This window comes from Salvelinus namaycush, chromosome 1, assembly GCF_016432855.1.
Source record: "Salvelinus namaycush isolate Seneca chromosome 1, SaNama_1.0, whole genome shotgun sequence".
Lineage (NCBI taxonomy): Eukaryota > Metazoa > Chordata > Actinopteri > Salmoniformes > Salmonidae > Salvelinus > Salvelinus namaycush.
In genome coordinates, this window is record NC_052307.1 from 53,223,191 (window position 1) to 53,249,451 (window position 26,261).

General features: G+C 43.4%; 1 protein-coding gene across 3 annotated transcripts; it reads right to left on the bottom strand.

The window, feature by feature from the left end:
* LOC120045561 (gamma-butyrobetaine dioxygenase-like) lies at positions 1 to 26,261 on the bottom strand. Of its 3 annotated transcripts, none has more exons than XM_038990469.1 (8): positions 26,150 to 26,261; positions 22,197 to 22,659; positions 20,309 to 20,423; positions 8,378 to 8,576; positions 4,543 to 4,648; positions 4,119 to 4,315; positions 2,272 to 2,438; positions 1 to 1,994 (listed from the first exon to the last, which is right to left on the bottom strand). In XM_038990469.1, the coding sequence occupies exons 2-8, from the start codon at positions 22,629 to 22,631 to the stop codon at positions 1,834 to 1,836; spliced, it is 1,380 nt and encodes a 459-aa protein (XP_038846397.1). In that variant the 5' UTR covers positions 22,632 to 22,659; positions 26,150 to 26,261; the 3' UTR covers positions 1 to 1,833. The 3 variants fall into 3 exon arrangements, with proteins under 3 accessions (XP_038846397.1, XP_038846402.1, XP_038846407.1); XM_038990474.1 differs by having other exon boundaries at positions 22,197 to 22,656; positions 26,150 to 26,239; XM_038990479.1 differs by having other exon boundaries at positions 22,197 to 22,662; positions 26,150 to 26,239.

The window sequence follows — 26,261 nt, forward strand, 5'->3', positions numbered from 1 at the left end:
TAACATGTGAAGATTTAATGCAAATACCCTTTTTTAATTAACACATCACCACAAATTATTACAATGAGCGCTGTTAGCATGAACTATATATGTAATATAGAATAGACAATTGACACCTATGATTGTAACGAACTATAAAAAATACTTGCTGGATGGCAGATATATTCATTGACAAAACAATGTAAATAAAATATGCCCTCCCTAAAGCAAAATATATTGTCCCTGAACCTTAGATATGCCGTTTTAGAAACCGCATTACATGGCAACGCCGGAAATTTTGATATCGCACTGGGCTGCGGGCCAAAAGCTTGTAGGTTTTCAGACCACCACGGACAAGAGTAACCTAGGGGTGGAAATATCTCCTTTATAGTAAAAGCATTGCATTAATCGAAAATCGTATTTGCAGTTTGCAGGTTTTTAAAAAGCCTTTAATAAAAATGTCATTAAATTCTACGTCATTTCAAATATCAATATTTGACAGAGAGTACGTCTTATATTTATCCAATGCCAAATCAGTGTCTTGTTTGCAAATAATTAAATCTGAGAGGTCATTAGGAATCTAAACATGGTACTTCCAAAAGTGTTTCCCTACAAGCTGTCTAGGTTTAAACATATCTTAGCCTACAGAAAGTGAATAGCGTAATCAATTTATAGTGACGGAATTAGATTTCTTCCCAAGCAAAGTTATTTTATGTCTTCTCGGCTATAGAAGGTTTAATCTCAGCCTCTGAATGTCAAAGAAATGAAACAATGATATTCCCAAATGCATTAAGTAACATCTTTCCCGGGTATTTTGCACCTTGCTTTATGCTTGTTTCTAGCATAAAGCATCGCAGGTCAAGGCGCTGCTTTAGATCACTTTATGTAATCGGATCAGTTTGATTTTCTTCCATATCTTAAGCGAACAAGAGGTAGGTCTGTGCTTTTTGCCATTTTCTTTAATAAAACCTAGGCCAATGGCATCCCCTTTCGTACCACCTCAATTCGAGCCTTGATTGTAACTTAACAGCCCTTCAGTGATATGGAGGTAGTCTATTTAAAGAGTGGGTAGAGGGATTGAACGACACATCTATGGATATAGCATTCTATAGCCTAATTTCATCTGTCAAACAGGTAGGCCCACCTTTTTTTTCTTAAGGTTAGATATCTGTAACTGAACTAGACACAATGTTATATTGTGACAGAGGTAGAAAATGTCACAAACTTCATCACCTCTTGTTGATGTGACACCCTTAAGACATTGACCAGCAGAACACAGGCGATAGAAAAATAGATTAGTGCAAAGTGAAAGATAGCGAAAATATTTTCGCTTTCACAACCCTAGGAACAAAGGCATTATAGTCTACCTGCTTCATACAGTAAATGACAGATTTTCCATAGGTATGCTACTCATATACAGTTTATATGCCTCTGTTAGCACTTATGAAGGGGAGTGTTTATCATTTAGGGAAGTGCTAAACCCTTTTCCCTCAAATTTTTCCCCATCTTCTTGCACTTTGCCCACTTGTCACTCTGTTCAAAAGACTGGCAGCCATCTTGAGCCACACAGGGGTAGCCTTTAGCCTACTAGACAATTAGCCATCTGCCTCTTTTCCCCACTCAGAAATCCTGTAGATCAGGGCTCTCCAACCCTGTTCCTGGAGAGATACCCTCCTGTAGGTTTTCACTCCAACCCCAGCTAATTATTAGAATCAGGTGCACTAGATTAGGGTTGGAGTGAAAACCTACAGGACTGTACAGTAACTCTCCATGAACAGGGTTGGAGAGCCCTGCTGTAGATCGATGCTGTTCTATATAGTTGGAGGAGGCTTCGCTCTGGGGGGCTTTGTGGGTCTAGCTCTCTCCGTTGACAGACTTGCAGAGTATCCGCAGGCGAGACATGACTTCGTCCCAGTCCAGGTAGGCTCCCTCCAGGTGTCTCACCCGGTCTGGGTGGCTCACATAGCTCTTCCGCCCATGGAGCAGGCGCCAGTTGTCAAAGGTGACCAGGTCGCCTGCAGGAGGAAGGATATGCCCACTCAGTACTCACCCATGATATACAGATATTTCAAGATGAAAGTTAAAACGAATAGGCTACCTCTCAAGTGCCTCTTCAGTATGTCACATAAAAGATAACCAATAGTCATAGACGGTAAGTCTATCCCTACAACATTTGTAACTACAATTAATGCAATATCTTACAATACAATTCCTATTGCCAACTTTTATCCAGGGAAGATTCACTTGAACTGCTAATCTTGAAGGGGCACACTCATGCACACACACACTAACCAGGCTCCATCTTGTAGGTGAGCATGTTTTCTGGCCGCGTCATCAGCTGGATGTAGGCCTTGAGGGAGCTGTAGAAGGCCTGGACCTGGTGCAGGGGGAGGTCCAGCACAGAGTCCCTGGTGGCATTGTTGTAGTTGATCCGTACCACCCGCCCATCACTGTCAACACTGCTCAGAGAGAAAAGGGGTGCCAATGTTAGTGAGTTTGTGTGTCAACCTTTAGAAACTATGAAAATGACTGCATGATGGACATCTAGGTTTTGTTGCATAATAAGTTGACAAGTGTCAGATGCTCATATCTGATACAATCATATAAGAATGATCAGTATCCGTAATTAGAAATTCCCACAGTGACCTTGCTTCCTCACTTAAAATCACCTTCTCACCCATCAGTTGAAGGCAATGTTCCCTCACAAAAAATTGGGCACTGAGCAAATTTCACTGAGCAAAATTCTGTGCAACTTCCGGGCCAAGTTTACTGTGAACACTGAGGCTTTAACGCTTTAAGTTACAGTTTTAACAGTGGCCAAGTAGGTTACTGTGGGTATTTGATCATAATGTAGGCCTACTAGAGTGGCCTACCATCAAAAACCATGGAGAGAAAATGTATCCCATAACATTTTAACATGTAAATATTTGGTCTATCATTCAGCCTACAGTAGCAGCAAATGTGTGGTGTACAGAGTAGGTCTACATTCCATGAGACTTTTGGAAAAAAACATGCAGGGCTTGACATTAACCTGTTGATCCACTTGTTCTTCAGTCAAGGAGGTGACTGAACATGTGTGGTTTGATGCAAGAAACCAAAAATAAAATGTTTTATTATTCCCATTCCACTTTACAGATAACCAGAAAAAGTATGCTACCCTCTACCTATTGGCTACTTAGCTTATTCAAGACCATCTCAAAATATAACACTGCCCCTTTAAGACATAAACAAGCTCTTTACCTGACTTGCTTTTCAAAGATGGCTAGAAATGCGCACATTTTGTGCTCTTGTATGAAGCATTGCTGACAAAAAAGTAGCTATAACTGGGATAATAACTCACTAACTAGAAAATAATATGAACAAATGTGCACAAGTGGCTACATGAGCTCTCGCTTTGATCTAAAAACAAGCGCATCTACTCACGACTGCTCACGCTGTAAACACAGTCCAGTTCAAAGTAAATGGCACAGATCCATATGGCAATGTTTTTGCATATAGGCCTACTGCAGCTCTGATTGTTTATGGTGCACTGGTCTATCTAGAGTATGGGCCTGAGTCGTGCCTGTCAATGCAATTGAATCCTACTCCAATGCGCTCTTCCTACAAGAAAATCTCTTGCACAGTTAGTTTTGCATATTAAATCTTGCATAGTTCGTTTTGTTTCTGTATGTTACATTGAAAGTGGCTAATATTGATTGATTCGAGCACAATTCCCATAGTAGAGTGAAATGTTGATAGTGTTAACTAAAGGGGAAACTCTAGAAAGTTGTGTGAAGTTCAATCTCGTGCTTCTCTGAGCGGGCTGATATTTATTCTGCGCACAGCTCCTTAGAGTGAACATTGGTTGCAGGTTGTGTATTATACATTGATTCTGCGGTTTACATTCTGAGCAGCAGATGGCGACACATATCTATCAAGCTCCTAAATCACATCCATGTAGCTTTAAGATAATCTTGAGAATGTAAGTGAGTGAGTGTCCGTATATGTGTGTATTTTGGTCCATGTGCTACCTGGAGCAGTTCTAGACTGACCTGTCAAGTCACATTAATATGTAAGCTGAGTGATGGCTCTTATGTGTGCAAAAAAACAGGCCAATGCATCCATGTCTTATGTATTTTAATGGTGTGGCGTTCACTCACTCTATGATGTGGTTCTTGGACTGCACCATGAAGTCACAGTAGTCGGACCCTGTGTCGGTGAAGTCCACCCGCAGGGAGGTGAGGGTCCTGAAAGCCTCGGGGTCTTCTCTTCTCAGTTGATCTGCCATGTGGAAGCCGTCCACCGCTTCACTCTCCCCACCCTCGCCAGCCTGGCTCAGGCAATGCAGGAACTGCACCTGCAAACAGCCATACAGGATATTAGTACTGTTGCTAACAGCCATCCCATACAGGATACATACATCTTACATGGGGTGGGGACTGTGTGCAGTAAACGGTTTAAATATATGCGTGTGCTTGCGCAAGAGTGTTTTATCCAGATGTGACTCAGCTGTCTGACTGATAGTGGGAAAGTAGAGGATTAATGTAGATTTCATGAAGATGACGGTGGATCCTGTCTACTCACTCCAGGTGGGTAGTGCAGTGCTGGATAATCAGTGTGGAGACTGAGTTTGCCAGCGGTGTAGGCCACGTTGTTAGCCTGGGATTTGTCCTGCACCTGCCATGTGTGCCTGAGGAAGGAATGAGAAAAGTTAAGAAAGGTCTATTATTAATGATTATTAACTAATTATCTAATCACAAAAGATGTTGAGAACTAAGGACCAAGGCATTGTCTTTGGAAACATTAAAAAGGTTCAAGAGCAACAGGACATGGATAAAGTTATTCATCGTCCTACATTTCTAGCATTTGTTAAATAGTATGCCAATTATACTAGGTGTCTTCTTTGCTCTTGGCATGGAGTCACTGTGCTCAAATATATGCAAATATGTGCCCTGGTTTTTTGTTGTGTCTCTTGGGTTGTTGATTGCGGAAGACTTCTTTTTTTCCTTTACAATAAACAAAAACTGCAGCTTCTTTAATGGCATGTCTCTTGCTTTGGTTCGCAGCTGTTAGCTTCCTCTGACCTGAGCTAAACTGCTGGCTGTGGGATGCTTGTTGTTCCAACCTCAGCTTTATTGGCCCACGTGCAATCATTGGAAAACAAACTGGACGATCTACGAGTAAGACTATCCTACCAAGGGACATTAAAAACTGTAATCTCTTATGTTTCACCGACGTGGCTGAACGATGACACGGATAATATAGAGCTGGCTGGCTTCTCTGTGTATGGGTAGGACAGAGCAGCTACATCTGGTAAGACGAGGGGCGGGGTGTGCGTCTATTTGTCAATAACTGCTGGTGCACAATGTCTAATATTAAAGAAGTCTTGAGGTATTGCTCGCCTGAGGTAGAATACCTTATGATAAGCTGTAGACCACACAATCTATATTATTCGTAGCCATCTATTTACCACCACAAACCGATGCCAGCACTAAGACCGCACTCATGAGCTGTATAAGGCCATAAGCAAACAAGAAAACGCTCATCCAGAAGCGGCGCTCCTAGTGGCTGGGGACTTTAATGCAGGCAACTTTAAATCCGTTCCAGCAGCATGTCACATGTGCAACCAGATGGGGAAAAAAACTCTAGACCACCTTTTCTGTCACGGCCGTCGTCGGAAGGAGACCAAGGTGCAGCGTGGTGAGCGTACATTTTACTTTAATTTTAATGTCGCCAACAAAACAAGAAACAAAGAAATGACCGTGAAGCTTAACAGGGCTAAGTGCCACTAACAAAGATAACTACCCACAAATGTGAAAGGAAAAAAGGCTGCCTAAGTATGATTCCCAATCAGAGACAACGATAGACAGCTGTCCCTGATTGAGAACCCTACCCGGCCAAAACATAGAAATACAAAGCATAGAAATAAAGAAACTAGAATGCCCACCCTAGTCACACCCTGGCCTAACCAAAAATAGAGAATAAAAACCTCTCTATGGCCAGGGCGTGACATTTACTCCACACACAGAGACGCATACAAAGCTCTCCTCAGCCATCCATTTGACAAATCTGACCATAATTCTATTCTCCTGATTCCTGCTTATAAGCAAAAACTTAAGCAGGAAATACCAGTGACTAGATCAATACGTAAGTGGTCAGATGATGTGGATGCTACGCTACAGGACTGTTTTGCAAGCACAGACTGGAATATGTTCCAGGATTCATCCAATGGTATTGAGGAGTATATCACCTCAGTAACCGCTCTTACTACACCGGCTCTGACGCTCGTCGGATGTGGCAGGGCTTGAAAAATATTACAGACTACAAAGGGAAACCCAGCCACGAGCTGCCCAGTGACGCGAGCCTACCAGACGAGTTAAATGCCTTTTATGCTCGCTTCAAGGCAAGCAACACTGGAGCATGTATGAGAGCACCAGCTGTTCCGGACGACTGTGTGATCCCGCACTCCGTAACTGATGTGAGCAAGACCTTTAAACAAGTCAACATTTACAAAGCTGCGGGGCCAGACGGATTACCAGGACGTATACTCAAAGCATGCACGGACCAACTGGCAAGTGTCTTTACTGACATTTTCAAACTCTCCCTGAACGAGTCTGTTATACCTACATGTTTCAAACAGACCACCATGGTCCCTGTGCCCAAGAAAGTGAAGGTTATCTGCCTAAATGATTACCGCCCTGTAATACTCACGGCGGTAGCCATGAAGTGCTTTGAAAGGCTGGTCATGGCTCACATCAACACCATCATGCCGGAAACCCTAGACCCACTCCAATTTGCATACCGCCCCAACAGATCCACAGATGGCGCAAACTCAATCGCACTCCACACTGCCCTTTCCCACCTGGACAAAAGGAACACCTATGTGAGGATTGGCTCAGCGTTCAACACCATAGTGCCCACAAAGCTGGGACTAAACACCTCCCTCTGCAACTGGATCCTGGACTTCCTGACGGGCCGCCCCCAGGTGGTAAGGTTAGGCAACAACACATCTGCAACACTGATCCTCAACACTGGGGCCCCTCAGGGGTGCGTGCTTAGTCCACTCCTGTACTCCCTGTTCACCCACGACTGCGTGGCCAAGCACAACTCCAAAACCATCATTAAGTTTGCTGACGATACAACGATGACACAGCCTATAGGGAGGTCAGAGACCTGGCAGTGTGGTGCCAGGACAACAACTTCTCCCTCAACGTGACCAAGACAAAGGCCGCCCCCAGGTGGTAACAAACTATGATGGTCCAAACACACCAAGTCAGAATAGGGCATGACAACACCTTTTCCCCCTCAGGAGACTGAAAAGAGTTGGCATGGATCCCCAAATCCTCAAAAAGTTCTACAGCTGCACCATTGAGAGCATCGTGACCGGTTGCATCAGCGCCTGGTATGGCAACTGCTTGGCATCTAACAGTAAGGCGCTACAGAGGGTAGTGCGTACGGCCCAGTACATCACTGGGGCCAAGCTTCCTGACATCCAGGACCTATATACTAGACGGTGTCAGAGGAAGGCCCAAAGAATTGCCAAAAACTCCAGTCACCCAAGTCATAGACTGTTCTCTCTGCTACCGCACGGCAAGTGGTACCAGAGTGCCAAGTCTAGGACCAAAAGGCTCCTTAACAGCTTCTACCCCCAAACCATAAGACTGCTGAACAATGAATCAAATGGCTACCCGGACTATTTACATTGACCGCCCCCCTTTGTTTTTACACTGCTGCTACTCGCTGTTTATTATAAATACATAGTCACTTTTCAAACTACCTCGACTAACCTGTACCCCTGCACATTGACTTGGTACCGGTACCCCCTGTATATAGCCTCGTTATTGTTATGTAATTATTTTTCCATTTGATTAGATTTTTTTTTTTACTTTAGTTTATTTAGTAAATATTTTATTAACTTTATTTCTTGAACTGCATTGTTGGTTAAGGGCTTGTAAAGAAACATTTCACGGTAAGGTTGTATTCGGCGCGCATCTGATTTTTAAAAATTTGATTTGATTGAATGTATTGGGTAATACCCCGGGCTTAACATCCCCTGGATGAATTTTGGACTGAGGCCCACCTACCAAAACTCAATTAGGTTGCATGTCCATAAAACTTTTGGTTAATCCAGACTGAAGGCAACAATAGCGAGCGTAGCGTTCAGTCTGGTTTAACCAGGCTGTCCATGTTATCCTCAGTATACAAAAGGAGCGGATAGTTGAGAGTAGCAATGGGTTTCTATAATTAGGATATTTAGGAAAAATCGGACATGACGGCAAAGTTCAAACGCACCCTAGTGAATCTGCTGCGGTGGAAATATAAAGCTGTGTGGAAAATGCAGAGCTTTTAGAAATTGTATGACTGTGGTTTGGCTTAAGATTGTATGAAGCTAATACAGTCAGAGGGCATGGTTTCTCACCCATAGAATGTCAGTCTTAGGTATCCGATCCTCTGGCTGAGGCGGGCCACCTGACCCTGCTCCACTGGCGCCCCCTTCAGGTAGACGATGCCCACGCGGCGTAGAGCCAGCAGCCAGGCCAGGGCGGCCTTGTCATCGTGGAGGACCTCCTCGAAGTTGGCTGTGGGGATCCGTAGCTCTGAGTCCCAGTACATACGCTCTGAGAGAGCCAAGGAGATAGATGCACTTCATTAACCGTCCTGTATCGTATCATTGTTTGTCAAAGTTCCCAGGTTTTTCAGAAATTCCAGTTGGAGGTTCCCCAGAATCAGGAGGGAATGAGTAGGGAGGGAATCCTTCAACTGAAAATCCTTGATGCAGGATTTCTGAAAAACTTAGTAAATCTCCGAAATTTTTCAACGTCAGAATTTTGCAATACAACATTTCGGCCATTTTCTACCAATGTTGACAACTGACAGTTTCTGCTCTGTGCAGTGATTAAACTGCCTGGGGTGCAGGTCGGGGACAGAACAGAATGCTTGTTTGCCTTGGTGAAGGACAGCTCAGGTTGTCACAACCATATGGACACATGGACAGAAACCACAGCCTGTCAATGGACAATGGACTCTAACGGCAATATGTCTAATGCTCCTGGACACAGTCTGTACTGTCTGTACATAATGTGTCTGTGTCCATGAAACATTTCCTCCAAGGGATAGGAGGGAGGGAGGCCAGCTCGCTATGGTTGGAATACTCTGTGAGGAAGACGGGGAAGGGGGAGAGAGGGGTGAGAAGAGTCTGCATTTCTCGACTGACAGCAGTGGAAAAAGCCTCCCACCGCTTCGCTTCGCACCCAGCTGGCTTCAGCCCTTTTTCCATAGAGGCTCTCTCCAGTGGCTCCTGCATTGCAGACACAGCTGCCGAGCACATTTAGTGTGTGTGTGTGTGGGTACAAAGCTAGTGTTAATTAATTATTCAAAAACAAACCAAGGGGGTACAACAAACCTCTTCAGTGGCAATTCATCAGGATTAAGTAGAGTAAAAATCCAAAGAAAGATGTTAGAAAGCTTGACTTTGCATCAACTCAGTTGACGTAAATACTTGTGTGGGGTAGTCAATGGATTTTGCTCCGTGAGTACAGCTACGGTAACGCATGGAGTCTCTGTGTGTGTAGGGGCTCATGCAGGAAGAGGCTGCAGCTTGATTGCCACCCCTGGGGAATGATCCTGACTCTTTTCAGCTGAAACAATGAGTCATCGAGATACAATGATACCCTTCACTGATACTGATGACTTAACCCACAGCAGGTTTTTTACATCTCCCTTCACGCTGTCATCTCCCAAAAAACTGTAGCATAGGACAAAAAGTAAAATAACACTTTATTAAAGGCTGGCTGATGTTGAGGGTCACCGACGAAGAGAAGGTTGAAGTATGAGGAACTTCTAGAATATAGGCTAGTTCCTTCCAATATTCTAATGTTACAAGTACTCCCATGAAATCAGACTAGCCAATAGATACCATTTGACCAGCTAGTATGTATCCGCACACAAAGGGGGACATAAAGCTCTTGGCTAGAGGCAGAACGGTGATTCAGGGACAGCCCTGAGGTTTTGGATATCACACATGACGGAGTAAGCCATAACAGCGGAGGTAAAAGCATGTCATATCGAATTAGGAGTTTTGGCTGAACTTGCCTTCCCCCCTGTAAGTGGACGTTTTCTTGTCTGGTAAACATGGCTAACATCACTGGTTATCTCCTGATTGACTCAAGACCAGTACTCACTACCTTCACTGTTATGTTTTGAACCAAGTACCGTTATGTTGTGAACAAATCAATTTCAATCCTTAAGTGACAAGAAAAATAAAGAGAGAGTAAAGAGAGAGGAAGAGAGAGGCAAATGGAGAGAAAAGAGAGCGAGAGAGAGTGGAGAGTGGAAAGGAGCATAGAGAGAATCAGAGAAGAGAGAGCTAAACCCAGGTAGGCCCTTTAGTGGGTGATGGATGGGGTAAGAGAGCGGCTGGCTGGGCAGTGGGCCCGGGCTGGGAGGGTTCAGATGGTGCAGAGCCCAGAACGTTCTGCTCGGTTATTGCCGTGTAATGCTTGACACTCAAATTCTCACCAAGCGCAAAATCGCTGCTCTGATTTCCTGGAACGTGTAGCGGCGGTCCACCAAGCCAATTAGCGATTAGTCTCCCTGACTCTTGCATAGTTTCCAGCCGGGGTTAACTGAGATACACACAGCCTGAGATTGTGTGTTTTGAGAGAGTTAGTTCCTGAGTCTGTCATAGTATGTATGTGTATTAGAACCCAGGAGTTTTTATGTGACACTATTATACTTGTGTATGTACGTGTTATCTGTCTGTTTGATGGGAGTGTGTGTATGCACACAGGTTTATGTGAGTGTATTCGTGTGTGCATAATGCCTTTCCTCCCTTACGTTGGTCTTGGTCTGCTGCTGTGGCTTTTCCAGACGAGGAAACCTGAAGCTGCGGCTCCTGTTGCTGACGGCAGTCTCTCTCTCTCTCTCTCTCTCTCTCCCCCACCCCCCGCTCTCTCTCCTCCACCCCCTGCTCCTCCACCCCCCGTCTGCTCTCCTCTGGAGCTGGAAGCTCTCTCAACGCTCTACTTGAGTCGTGGTTCTCCAAAAAGCTGCTTTGTGTGTAAGCAGGGTCTTTCACAATTCTAATCCACTAGATCAACTTCCTCAGAGGGTCAATTGTGGAGTTCAGTCCTTCTGATGGCCCTCTGTTTCGACTGGAGGAATTAGACGCCGTATTGTATTTGTTGTAAAGGCCTTCACAAACATGGTGGCATTCATCAGTGCTTTCATTGCAAAGGGGGCTGATGCCAGTGAGTGTGCCCACTACAATTATCAGGACAAGCTTGCAGCTGTACTGAAATTTTAGATGAATGGAATTGTGTGGTATATCGGCCAGAGGAATGTTAACATCTAGTGGAATACGGAGGTTTCCGCAAAACTACTACAATCCTGCATCCAATCATGTGAGAAGTGAAGTCACATAAACACACAGTCACACACACACGTCACCTGCGGTGTATCACATTGTAGCTGTTATAGTCCTATTTACAAAGAGTCTGTCTTAAACTGACGTGGCACAGCTAGTCCTTCTCTGGAGAACGCTCCCCACCCTCCGTCCAATACAACAAACTAACCTTTCTCTGTTTAATGGAGAAACCTGCACCACAGAGCCACCTCTGCCTTCTCAGCTTTAATAACACAGTGTATACAGTGTTCTTACTGGAACGCTCAAGGACCCCTAATACCTACCTCTGCCCCATGGTACTTTTTATAGATCTGGAAGACTTGGATAGGAGTCAGCAATAATAGCTTGCCCTTCTGGTTTTAGCTTGACCTAGCCCTCAGATGGGCTGGATGGAATTTCCCCATGTTGCTTACACCTATTCAGTCCTTCCAGATCTTTAATATCATTTTCCCTCTCCTGAGCAGTAAAGCTGAACTGAGCTGAACTGAGCTGTACTGTGCTGTGCTGACCTGGTTACACATCCACTTAGGATACCACACGCATCCAACTGTGTGTGTGTGTGTGTGCGCGCGCGCATGTGCTCAGCGGGGAGATTCATCTTCTTGATAGACAATCAGTGTGTGTGTGTGTGTGTATATGGAAATGGTGAGGTTTGGGGAAAGATGCGTGTTTTTCCATTGATGCACCACTAACAGCTATGTTTTCAGGAGCCTTGATTTTTTAAACTGATGTGTTCTCACGCATCGCCACAAGAGCACATAGGTCCAGATGGATTCTACATTCATGAGTCAAGGAAGACACAGACTCCCATTAAGTCAAAGGAAAGACATATCAGCTGCTGTTTGGATGAGGAGGAACCAAGTCCCATTAGGACTAACTGAGGCCCAGTCATGCAGATTATCATCACATTCAGACAGTTTGCTAGTTGAACTGATGAGAGTATTATACAGTGCCTTGCAAAAGTATTCATCCCCCTTGGTGTTTGTCCTATTTTTTTGCATTACAACCTGTAATTGAAATTGATTTTTATTTGGATTTCATGTAATGGACATACACAAAATAGTCCAAATTGGTGAAGTGAAATGAAAAAAATAACTTGTTTAAAAAAATTCAAAACTGAAAGGTTGTGCATGCATATGTACTCACCCCCTTTGCTATGAAGCCCCTAAATAACATCTGTTGCAACCAATTACTTTCAGAAGTCACATAATTAGTTCAAGTCCACCTGTGTGCAATCTAAGTGTCACATGATCTCAGTATATATACACCTGTTCTGAAAGGCCCCAGAGTCTGCAACACCACTAAGCAAGGGGCACCACCAAGCAAGCGGCACCATGAAGACCAAGGAGCTCTCCAAACAGGTCAGGGACAAAGTTGTGGAGAAGTACAGATCAGGGTTGAGTTATAAAACATATCAGAAACTTTGAACATCCCACGGAGCACCATTAAATCCATTATTAAAAAATTGAAAGAATATGGCACCACAACAAACCTGCCAAGAGAGGGCCGCCCACCAAAACTCACAGACCAAGCAAGGAGGGAATTAATCAGAGATGCAGCAAAGAGACCAAAGATAACCCTGAAGGAGCTGCAAAGCTCCACAGCGGAGATTAGAGTATCTGTCCATAGGACCACTAAGTCGTACACTCCACAGAGCTGGGCTTTACGGAAGAGTGGCCAGAAAAAAAGCATTGCTTTTTACTAAAATGTAGCTTTTTGGCCATTAAGGAAAATGCTATGTCTAACGCAAACCCAACACCTCTCATCACCCCGAGAACACCATCCCCACAGTGAAGCATGGTGGTAACAACATCATGCTGTGGGAATGTTTTTCATCGGCAGGGACTGGGAAACTAGTCAGAATTGAAGGAATGGTAGATGGCGCTAAATACAGGGAAATTCTTGAGGGAAACCTGTTTGTCTTCCAGAGATTTGAGACTGGGACGGAGGTTCACCTTCCAGCAGGACAATGACCCTAAGCATACTGCTAAAGCAACACTTGAGTGGTTTAAGAGGAAACATTTAAATGTCTTGGAATGGCCTAGTCAAAGCCCAGACCTCAATCCAATTGAGAATCTGTGGTGTGACTTAAAGACTGCTGTACACCAGCAGAACCCATCCAACTTGAAGGAGCTGGAGCAGTTTTGCCTTGAAGAATGGCCAAAAGACTTGCAGCTGTAATTGATGCAAATGGTGGCTCTACAAAGTATTGACTTTGGGGAGGTGAATAGTTATGCACGCTCAAGTGTTCTGTTTTTTTGTCTTATTTCTCGTTTGTTTCACAAGAAAAAATATTTTGCATCTTCAAAAAGGTAGGCATGTTGTGTAAATCAAATGATACAACCCCCCCCCCCCCCCCCCCCCCCAATTTTTTATTTTTATTCTAGGTTTTAAGGCAACAAAATAGGAAAAAATGCAAAGGGGGTGAACACTTTCGCAAGCCACTGTAGACAGTGAACCCAGTGAATGCAATATGTATGCCGTTAAGTAACTATTTAAAAAAACATTCATACTTGTGTTCATCTCTAAGCCAAGCTAGTTATCAATGTCTCATTAAAAAGTGATAAACAATTCTATTTTATTTTATTACCATTTACAAACATGGCTTGCTTGCTAAAACTACATCAGAGCAGAATGTTCCATTTCTTAGTGGCCAAACAAGGAGTGTTTTAAGGACAGTCTTAAGGATCTCTCGTTATACCACTAACAACTGGCCCAGAGTCAGATTAGGCCTGTTTATCTCATGAAGGAATGCACTCCAAAATCTGCACTGCAGGGAAGAGAGTGACTCAGTAGGCACTATGGTAGTGACTAGAGTTCGACCGATTATGATTTTTCAACGCCGATACTGATTATTGGAGGACCAAAAAAAGTTGATACCGATTAATCGGCCGATTTTTTTTATTTATTTGTAATAATGACAATTACAACAATACTGAATGAACACTTTTATTTTAACTTAATATAATACATCAATAAAATAAATTTAGCCTCAAATAAATAATGAAACATGTTCAATTTGGTTTAAATAATGCAAACACAAACTGTTAGAGAAGAAAGTAAAAGTGCAATATGTGCCATGTAAAAAAGCTAACGTTTAAGTTCCTTGTTCAGAACACGAGAACATATGAAAGCTGGTGGTTTCTTTTAACATGAGTCTTCAATATTCCCAGGTAAGAAGTTTTAGGTTGTAGTTATTATAGGACTATTTCTCTCTATACCATTTGTATTTCATATACCTTTGACTATTGGATGTTCTTATAGTATTGCCAGTGTAACAGTATAGCTTCCGTCCCTCTGCTCGACCCCTACCTGGGCTCGAACCAGGAACACATTGACAACAGCCACCCTCGAAGCATCGTTACCCATTGCTCCACAAAAGCCGCGGCCCTTGCAGAGCAAGGGGAACAACTACTTCAAGGTCTTAGAACGAGTGACGTCACCAATTGAAATGCTATTAGCGCGCACCCCGCTAACTACCTAGCCATTTCACATCGGTTACACCAGTCTAATCTCGGGAGTTGATAGGCTTGAAGTCATAAACAGCTCAATGCTTGAAGCACAGGGAAGAGCTGCTGGCAAACGCACAAAAGTGCTGTTTGAATGAATGCTTACGAGCCTGCTGCTGCCTACCACCGCTCAGTCAGACTGCTCTATCAAATATCAAATCATAGACGTAACTATAACATAATAACACACAGAAATACGAGCCTTATGTCATTAATATGGTCAAATCCGGAAACTATAATTTCGAAAACAAAACGTTTATTCTTTCAGTGAAATACGGAACCGTTCCGTATTTTATCTAAAGGGTGGCATCCATAAGTCTAAATATTCCTGTTACATTGCACAACCTTCAATGTTATGTCATAATTACGTAAAATTCTGGCAAATTAGTTCGCAACGAGCCAGGCGGCCCAAACTGTTGCATATAGCTCTGTTGCACAGAACGCAAGAGAAGTGACAGAATTTCCCCAGTTAAAAGAAATTCATGTTAGCAGGCAATATTAACTAAATATGCAGGTTTAAAAATATATACTTGTGTATTGATTTTAAGAAAGGCGTTGATGTTTATGGTTAGGTACACATTGGTGCAACGACAGTGCTTTTTTTACGAATGACCTTGTTAAATAACCGTTTGGCGAAGTAGGCTATGATTCAATGATAAATTAACAGGCACCGCATCGATTATATGCAACGCAGGACAAGCTAGATAAACTAGTAATATCATCAACCATGTGTAGTTAACTAGTGATTATGTTAAGATTGATTGTTTTTTATAAGATTCGTTTAATGCTAGCTAGCACCTTACCTTGGCTCCTTGCTGCACTCGCATAACAGGTAATCAGCCTGCCATGCAGTCTCCTCGTGGAGTGCAATGTAATCGGCCATGATCGGTGTCCAAAAATGCCGATTACCAATTGTTAAGAAAACTTGAAATCGGCCCTAATAATCGGCCATTTCGATTAATTCGGTCGACCTCTAGTAGTGACCAAGCAGACAGTGAGTAAAGGTGTTGACACATTTACTGGCAGCAGTCGGTGGAGAAGAGTCCAGAGGAAGATGTGTGAGAAAAAACTGTGGCCTGTTGGGTAAGCCAGCCAACACTGCTTCGTCACCTCACGGTAGGTAAAAGGCTCAAAGTACACTAGCCAGAAAGTGAGAAAACACCACGTCACTCACCGAGGATACTCCTTATCCTCCTCAAGCATTCAAAGAGACCTTAAGGACACAATAGTGCCAGTTTAGAGGCTTTATTACTGTTCACAGGAGGCGGCAAGTTGGAACATTTGATAAACATACAGAAGGTAATGACTACTACACTCTCAAAATAAAAGATGCTATCTAGAACCTAAAAGGGTAATTCGGCTGTCCCCATTGGAGAACCCTTTGAAGAACCATTTTTGGTTCCAGGTCAAACCCTTCGGGGTTCCATGTAGGATCCTTTCCCCAGAGGTTTCTACATGGAACCCAAAAGGGATCTGCGTGGAACAAAAAAAAGGGTTCTCCCTGGAACCAAAAAGGGTTATCCTATGGGGACAGCCAAAGTACCCTTTTGGAACCCTTTTTCTAAGAGTGTACTGATAATGTTAATAATGTAGGCCTAGATAGATAATGCCTAATAATAATGGTAATAATAACTACACTACTGTTGGAACTACAGTGGCAAGAAAAAGTATGTGAACCCTTTGGAATTACCTAGACTTTTGCATAAATTGGTCATAGATGAAGATTAGATCATATTTTAAGTCACAACAATAGACAAACATAGTCTGCTTCAATTAATAACACACAAATGATTGGATTTTTCTTGTCTATATTGAATACATCATTTAAATATTCACGGTGTAGGTTGGAAAAAGTATATGAACCCCTAGGCTAATGACTTCGCCAAAAGCTAATTGGAGTCAGGAGTCAGCTAACCTGGAGTCCAAGAGAGCGGTTCACACCAGACATCCCAAGAATATTGCTGAACTGAAACAGTTTTGTAAAGAGGACTGGTCCAAAATTTCTCCTGACCGTTGTGCAGGTCTGATCCGCAACTACAGAAAACGTTTGGTTGAGGTTGTTGCTGCCAAAGGAGGGTCAACCAGTTATTAAGTCCAAGGGTTCACAATGTTTACACGGTGTGTTCAATAAAGACATGAAAACATTTTTGTTTGTGTGTTATTAGCTTAAGCAGACTGTCTGTTTTGACTCACGACCAATTTATGCAGAAATCCAGGTAATTCCAAAGGGTTCACATACTTTCTCTTACCACTGTACTTCAATATAAGAGCGCGATCCAGTATTTCCCATGGAGGGGTGATTGAAACAGATCCATAAAATGATTGAATCAGATCCACAGCCCCCAAAAGCCACATCTCCAAGACAAGGGTTTCGGAAACCGAAAATGACTATGGTACCATTCCTAGAATGCCTTAGGAATAAGAAGGCAAAACAACTTGCGGTTGCTAAGGCCCTCGGTAAGATAAACAGGAAGTGTAAACACTAACAAATATAATGATGACAAACACTGCTTGTAGATTCCAATCTCCCTGTGCACAAAACAAGTCTTTGAGTGTTTGTTTGTATACTATACACACACTATGGCTTCAAGCTCTAGCCTAGATGATTGAGTGAGGTCAGAACCAGACCTGGGTTTAAAATATTACTTGAAATAATTAAAATACTAATGCTGTGCTCGACTGAGCTTCCATTGCATAATATAACCAATGGAATAGTCTCAAAAGTGCTAATCCCACTCGCCTGGCACTCCAGGCAGGCTCAAAAATGCCAAATAGCCTACTATTTGAATCCAAGACTGCTCAGAACAAGGTCCCCTCAGTTGCAGAGAGAGTTGAGTTTGGCTTAAAAATGGTGTCTCTAAGCATCCACTTCCACTAAGCCTCCCTATAATCAGTATTCCATATGGCAGAGGCAGAAGAGGGGAGTTGAACAGGACTGCACACAGACTTTACCCCATGCCGAAGGTCTCAGGTTATTAAGCTATTTCACATACAGCCGCTGCATACCTCAGCGATGTAGTCTGGTCTACGTGTGAAAGCGACATCCTCTGGGCTAGAGATTGACAGGTTGCACACTTTGACAGAAGCAGCCGTGTCTGGGGAACACCATATCCTTGGAAATGATTGGGGCACGTGGACCCGGAGGTTGGTCTAATGGTCAACACAGCCACCTCCGGACTACATATGCCCCCAACAGCGGGGGTTCAAATCCAGCTTCTATACTGTCCATTCTCCGAATCTCATTTCTATGCTGTCTAAATAAATTAAAGATAAATACGTTTTATTTAAGTAAATGGTTAGGGGGAAACTCCTAATTCCTACTGACACTAAAGGACAAAAAACAAGGGAGTTGTGATTCAGTCTGAGAAACACCTCATATTATCATATTGACCTCGGCGTCTCCAGCGGGTGCTACACTTTCACAATCTTACCCGTCTTCTAGGAAAACATACAGATGTTCAAAACTAGGCCCATATATGTGAGTGGAAAGAGAAAGAGAGAGAGAGAGAGAGAGAGAGCTATAGGGAGCTAGGTAGGGATGTGAACTGAACTTGAGTAACAAAACTTCCACATGTGAACATTATTTCACCATCCATCCATCTAAAAATGTAAACTTTTCCATGGTTTTTCGGCAGGAGGAATTTCAGACCAGACCTCAGGAGGATATAATTAAACCCAGAGACAAGGGGGCTGGTGTGTGTGTGTGTGTGTGTGTGCGTGCGTGAGAGAAAGAGAGAAAAAGAAAATGCACAGAGCCAGACAGAACATGAGCTAAACTCTGTCTGGTAGGAGCACTCCTGGTGTCGAGCTAGCAACAGTGGAAGAACAGAAACCCTGCACTGACAAAGTGTGTGTGTGTGTGTGTGTGGGGAAGGGGACCTCTTACACTTGTACTAAAGGAGAGAGGGGAGAAGGGGGGGTTACTATCGACACACTGCCTTTAAATCACTCGAGTGGAGACAAAGCAGGAGCCACTCAAACCTGTGGGTCCTTCAGGACCACGTGTGGACATACCATAGTCTCTCCTCATTTGAAATGCAGCAACAGCTTTCATTTCACTTTTACTACTGCCTTGTACATGGCTTTTTTTTTTTACATAGACTGACCAGGTGAATCCAGGTGAAAGCTATGATCCCTTATTGATGTCACTTGTTACATCCACTTCAATCAATGTAGATGAAGGGGAGGAGACAGTTTAAAGAAGGATTTTTAAGCCTTGAGACAATTAAAACATGGATTGTCTATGTGTGCCACTCAAAGGGTGAATGGACAACACAAAATATTTAAGTGCCTTTGAACAGGGTATGGTAGTAGGTGCCAGGCGCACCGGTTTGAGTGTGTCAAGAACTGCAGTGCTGCTGGGTTTTTCACGCTCAACAGTTTCCCGTGTGTCTCAAGAATGGCCCACCACCCAAAGGACATCCAGCCAACTTGACACAACTGTGGGAACCATTGGAGTCCACATGGGTCAGCATCCCCATGGAATGCTTTCGACATCTTGTAGAGTCCATGCCCTGACGAAGTGAGCCTGTTCTGCAGGCAAAGGTGGGTGCAACTCAATAATAGCAAGATGTTTCTAATGTTTTGTACACTCAGGGTGCATTGAAGTGTATTTACGTTTTTTTTTATGGCATGTGATTAGATTCATCCTGCTCAGTTTTAGAGATAACAGATTATCAGCAATGTTAATAAGGTCAATGAGGTTAAACTTAGTTTATAACTGTGTGTTTGTGTGTGTGTGGGGGGGGGTGCATGAAACCTATTGGATATGCAACAGATATTACAGAAATGTTATCTTGGATGTTAGACTGTTAATCTTGAATATGTGTGTGCTCAACCCTTAGCTAACCAGCTGACCATTTAGATAACTTGTAAAAAGCATATACTGATATACAGTAAAAACCCTTAATATCAATAATGGTTTTCTAAATTACTTGTGGCCTGTAGCATATGTTTTTTAAACAACTGAAAATTCAGTTTGTATTGCACAAAGAAAATGCCAATCAAAAAGTAACAATGGAATTTGCAGGATTCTTGCTTTAAGTACTGTATGAGGGCACAGACCCTTATTTTCTTTTTCAGAGAAACTCTTCAGGGATATTTTCAAGAATGAAAATCCTTTATCTCATGGGTCTTCAGAGTTACGCAGGAGTCAGCTACTGCTAGACTAGACTGGAACGGACACTGTCAGCATGACTAAATTGGCAATGTGTGTGTGTATGCATGTACTGTACTGTAGCAGTGAATTTCAATAGACAGAGACACATGCTCAACCCAAACTAACAGCTATGAAACTATATAGGCCCTACCAGTTTGGGATTGGATCACAATCAATAATTAAATAAACAAAGGATTTATCCTGATTTATTCCAGAATATCTACTTTCAGCAACAGTAGGGAAATTTCCATATAGCAGTCCTAGGCGTAATAGTCTTACTGTTGAGGAAGAGCTCCTCTTGTAGGGCTTGTCTGGCAGCAGGAGAGAAGCACCGTTTCCTCAGCCATTCTGGGTCAAACTCGCTGGTGTGCTGGTCCGGCCACACTATGGACACCTGAGGACAACCACAGAGGTTGGTTAAGGGTTTGCATGAGAATCCCAAACCTTCCTTAAAGGCAGCTCACACTAGTGTAGCACATGGGGATGTGTGAAACTTGCTCCTCAGCCTGAAGTGTCCCCATTTGCGCCAGCGAATAGCTAGCTTTTTGTGTGGTGCCGACTGGTAAGACGCTTTAAGAAGGCGGTCACGTGTGCTAGCAAGGCGAGTTCGCTCCAGGTATGGGCCGAGGAAGTGGTACTCGCTAAGCAAGCAGCGTGATGTCCTTTACAGTGTTTCCTAGTGACTCAGTGGTGCCTAGTGACTCTGATCTACAGTTGCGCTCAGCTCTGTCGGTGTTGAGTAAGTTTGAGGAGTGAATGTAGCACATGTGGATGTGTGAAACTTGCTCCTCAGCCTAAAGTGTCCCCACTTGCGCCAGTGAATAGCTAGCTTCTCGTGTTGCGGCAACTGGTAAGCAGCGTGAAATCCTTTACACTAGCAACAATATTGCCATCTACACTGAACAAAAATATAAACGCAACAGGTAAAGTTTTGGTCCCACTTTTCATGAACTGCAATAAAAAGTGCCCCAAAAATTTTAATGCGCACAAAAAAACTTATTTCTCTCAAATGTTGTACACAAATTTATTTACATGCCTGTTAGTGAGCATTTCTCCTTTGCCAAGATAATCCATCCACCTGACAGGTGTGGCATATGAAGAACGTCCACCTGACAGGTGTGGCATACCTTGTGCTGGGGACCATAAAAGGACACTCTAAAATGTGCAGTTTTGTCACACAACACAATGTCACAGATGTATCAAGTTGAGGGAACGTGCAATTGACATGCTGACTGCAGGAATGTCCACCAGAGCTGTTGCCAGAGAATTGAATGTTCATTTCTCTATCATAAGCCACCTCCAATGTCATTTTCGAGAATTTGGCAGTATGTCTAACCGGCATCTCATACGCAGACAAGGTGTATGGCGCCATGTGGGCGAGCGGTTTGCTGATGTCAACGTTGTGAACCATGTGCCCCATGGTGGCGGTGGGGTTATGGTATGGGCAGGGATAAGTTAAGGACATTGAACCCAATTGCATTTTATTGATGGCAATTTGAATGCACAGAGATACCGTGACAAGACCCTGAGGCCCATTGTTGTGCCATTCATCTACCGCCATCACCTCGTTTCAGCATGATAATGCACTGCCCCATGTCGGAAGGATCTGTACACAATTCCTGGAAGCTGAAAATGTCCCAGTTCTTCCATGGCCTGCATACTCAACAGACATGTCACCCATTGAGCATGTTTGGGATGCTCTGGATCGACATGTTATGACAGTGGTTTTCAGCACAGCCATTGAAGAGGAGTGGGACAACATTCCACAGGCCACAATCAACAGCCTAAATCAACTCTATGTTAAGGAGATGTGTAGCGCTGCATGAGGCAAATGGTGGCCAGATACTGACTGGTTTTCTGATCCACACCCCTACTTTATTTTTTTAGGTATCTGTAACCAACAGATGCATATCTGTATTCCCAGTCATGTAAAATCCATAGATTATGGCCTAATACATGTATTTCAATTGACTGATTTCCTTATATGAACTGTAAATCTTAGAAATTGTTGCATGTTGTGTTTATATTTTTGTTCTGTACAAAATTAACTTAAGTGGAGTAAGATGAGTGCCATTAGATTGACACTGATATAAGGTAAGTTTTACATTTTCCTCCTTATGGTTACATTTAGAATTGGGGAAAGATAAGTTGATCCAAGATCTGTTACCTTGTTGTTGTCAGTGACTTGGACACGGTCGACCCCAGTGTGGATGTCCAGTTGGGAGAGCAGTAGGCTGCGCGCATGGGCTGACTGCAGGGTACACAGCGGGCATTGACAGTTGTCCCTCAGCCATGTGTACGGGTACAGGCTCTGCCTGCTGTCCTCCCACTCCACCTCCAGTTGCCTTTCCTGCTCCAGGGCACGGACCTGCCTCACCCCAGGGCTGTTCCCCAGAGCAGTGGAGGGGAGCGGGGTGGGTGCCTGGGTCCCATACCCACGGAGCTGCTTCCAGATCAGGTGAAGAGAAGGAGATGGAGAGGTGGCAGCTGTGGCAACTGCCCATCTAGGCCTACCCTCAGCCCTCAAGGCATGGCAGGCCAAGACGGAGCTTCGCTTGCGCATGCTCGGCAGAGTGCATCGTGCTATAGTGGTCTTCCACATCCTCGAACCAGGACCTCCGGATGAGCTGCTTCTCCAGAACAGAAGGGGTGTCGGAAGAAGCAGGGGAATAAGAAGGAGTTTATGGAAGGGTTTAAAGTTTCAATGGGTGATTATTGCTGCATTGGTTTATTATACTTTACGTCACCTTCTTATAAATGGCCTCATAAAACATGAGGAAAAAATACAGCCAAGCAAGTGCCAGTGTCCTTCACAGTCACAGCCATGGAAACTAAGACACATCATTAGGTTTATCTGATGTTCTGAAGACTAAAGACTTTTTATGCCAAGACACGCACCAGGACAGTACACTCTGGGTTCCAAGTCAACATAAATATTCCAAAGGTTAATAAGGTTACAGGTCAGGACACATGTAGACCTGTATTACTTGTTTTTTTACTTTTATTTAGAATTTATTTAGAACTATTGTTTTAATGTTTTGTATTATCTAGGCATATTTCACCATAAATGGAACTGAGATGTTTTAAAAATGCACTTTCATTGAAATTGTTTTGATTTCAAATAAGCTACGGTAGTTATATAGGCAAAATGTGTTGTAATACTAAATGCACCTTGCTACCACACTGATGAGAATAGGACCTTGCAACTTTTGGTATCCAAAATTGCTTTCACTTGTTATTACCCATTAATTTATGTGGAGACAGGTAACAAGGGCAAGGTGACCGGAAACATGACCGAATATACACAGTGTAGCTATTCCCTCCGCAAGGCAATCAAACAAGCTAAGTGCCAGTATAGAGACAAAGTAGAGTCGCAATTCAACAGCTCAGACACAAGAGGTATGTGGCAGGGTCTACAGTCAATCACGGATTACAAAAAGAAAACCAGCCCCGTCGCGGACCAGGATGTCTTGCTCCCAGACAGACTAAATAACTTTTTTGCTCGCTTTGAGGACAATACAGTGCCACTGACACGGCCCGCTACCAAAACCTGCGGGCTCTCCTTCACTGCAGCCGAGGTGAGTAAAACATTTAAACGTGTTAACCCTCGCAAGGCTGCAGGACCAAACGGCATTCCCAGCCGCGTCCTCAGAGCATGCGCAGACCAGCTGGCTGGTGTGTTTAAGGACATATTCAATCAATCCTTATCCCAGTCTGCTGTTCCCACATGCTTCAAGAGGGCCACCATTGTTCCTGTTCCCAAGAAAGCTAAGGTAACTGAGCTAAACGACTACCGCCCCGTAGCACTCACTTCTGTCATCATGAAGTGCTTTGAGAGACTAGTTAAGGACCATATCACCTCCACCCTACCTGACACCCTAGACCCACTCCAAACTCGTCATCAAGCTCGAGACCCTGGGTCTCGACCCCGCCCTGTGCAATTGGGTCCTGGACTTCCTGACGGGCCGCCCCCAGGTGGTGAGGGTAGGTAACAACATCTCCACCCCACTGATCCTCAACACTGGGGCCCCACAAGGGTGCGTTCTGAGCCCTCTCCTGTACTCCCTGTTCACCCACGACTGCGTGGCCATGCACGCCTCCAACTCAATCATCAAGTTTGCAGACGACACTACAGTGGTAGGCTTGATTACCAACAACGATGAGACGGCCTACAGGGAGGAGGTGAGGGCCCTCGGAGTGTGGTGTCAGGAAAATAACCTCACACTCAACGTCAACAAAACAAAGGAGATGATTGTGGACTTCAGGAAACAGCAGAGGGAGCACCCCCCTATCCACATCGACGGGACAGAAGTGGAGAAGGTGGAAAGTTTTAAGTTCCTCGGTGTACACATCACGGACAAACTGAATTGGTCCACCCACACAGTCAGCGTTGTGAAGAAGGCGCAGCAGCGCCTCTTCAACCTCAGGAGGCTGAAGAAATTCGGCTTGTCACCAAAAGCACTCACAAACTTCTACAGATGCACAATCGAGAGCATCCTGTCAGGCTGTATCACCGCCTGGTACGGCAACTGCTCCGCCCACAACCGTAAGGCTCTCCAGAGGGTAGTGAGGTCTGCACAACGCATCACCGGGGGCAAACTACCTGACCTCCAGGACACCTACACCACCTGATGTCACAGGAAGGCCATAAAGATCATCAAGGACAACAACCACCCGAGCCACTGCCTGTTCACCCCGCTATCATCCAGAAGGCGAGGTCAGTACAGGTGCATCAAAGCAGGGACATAGAGACTGAAAAACAGCTTCTATCTCAAGGCCATCAGACTGTTAAACAGCCACCACTAACATTTAGTGGCCGCTGCCAACATAATGACTCAACTCCAGCCACTTTAATAATGGGAATTGCTGGAAATTATGCAGAAATGTATCACTAGCCACTTTAAACAATGCCACTTAATATAATGTTTACATACCCTACACTACTCATCTCATATGTATATGTATATACTGTACTCTATATCATCTACTGCATCTTGCCATCTTTATGTAATACATGTATCACTAGCCACTTTAAACTATGCCACTTTATGTTTATATACCCTACATTACTCATCTCATATGTATATACTGTACTCTATACCATCTACTGCATCTTGCCTATGCCGTTCTGTACCATCACTCATTCATATATCTTTATGTACATATTCTTTATCCCTTTACACTTGTGTGTATAAGGTAGTAGTTGTGGAATTGTTAGGTTAGATTACTTGTTGGTTATTACTGCATTGTCGGAACTAGAAGCACAAGCATTTCGCTACACTCGCATTAACATCTGCTAACCATGTGTATGTGACAAATAAAATTTGATTTGATTTGATTTATTACAAGTGCGAAAACATTGGGTCGTCACTAGTTATCACAGCCACAAAGTCATAAACCCCGCCTATTTCTACAATTTATCTTCTTAAATGTTATTTTACACATAATCCTAACCTTAAACACACTGCTAACCCTAATCTTAAATTAAGATAAAATCAACAACAAAAACTATTTTTGTACGATAGCACAGCCAGATCAAAATTGACTATCTAGTGGAAACCACAATATCTCGCGATACAATAGAACAGTATTATCCAAATATTTTATTTGTGCATGTTTCCGCTTTGGAATCTAGGTGAAAGGTCAAAACAATGAGCAAGTGTCCCGAAAGCAACTAGCGCTACAGATTTACAAAAATTGCTAATATATATATATGTAATAGATAGCCAAATGTTGTTGTTTTGAAACCTTACAAACTATATATTTTTAACTATTTGTACTTATGCGAGTCTGAACTGCTAGGCTAGCTTTACTGTAGCTATCTTCTACTAGTTACCTACTAGTATTACCATTTAATTTAGCCTCCAATGACAAAATAGTTGCCATTAGACGCTCGCTTGCTGACTTTAATTGAAGGATTTACAAAAAGCAAGTGTTTGTAGCGAGCTAGCTAGCATTAGCTATCGTTAGCAAATATCCCATTAATTTATGTGGAGACAGGTAACAAATTCTTTACCTAGCTTTCACTACGCAACAAGACATTCCAGTGACAACACATGCTATATTTACCCGCAACATTACAATATGTAGTATCTAAAATATTATGAAAAATGTATTTACCTGTTATTTTGTTAGGCTTTTTAACTTTTGAATGTGTTTTGTCAAGGAAGCGTCTATCAACAACGCAGGTTAGGTTAGCACGTAGGTGAATGACATAACCACTGTCGTGACG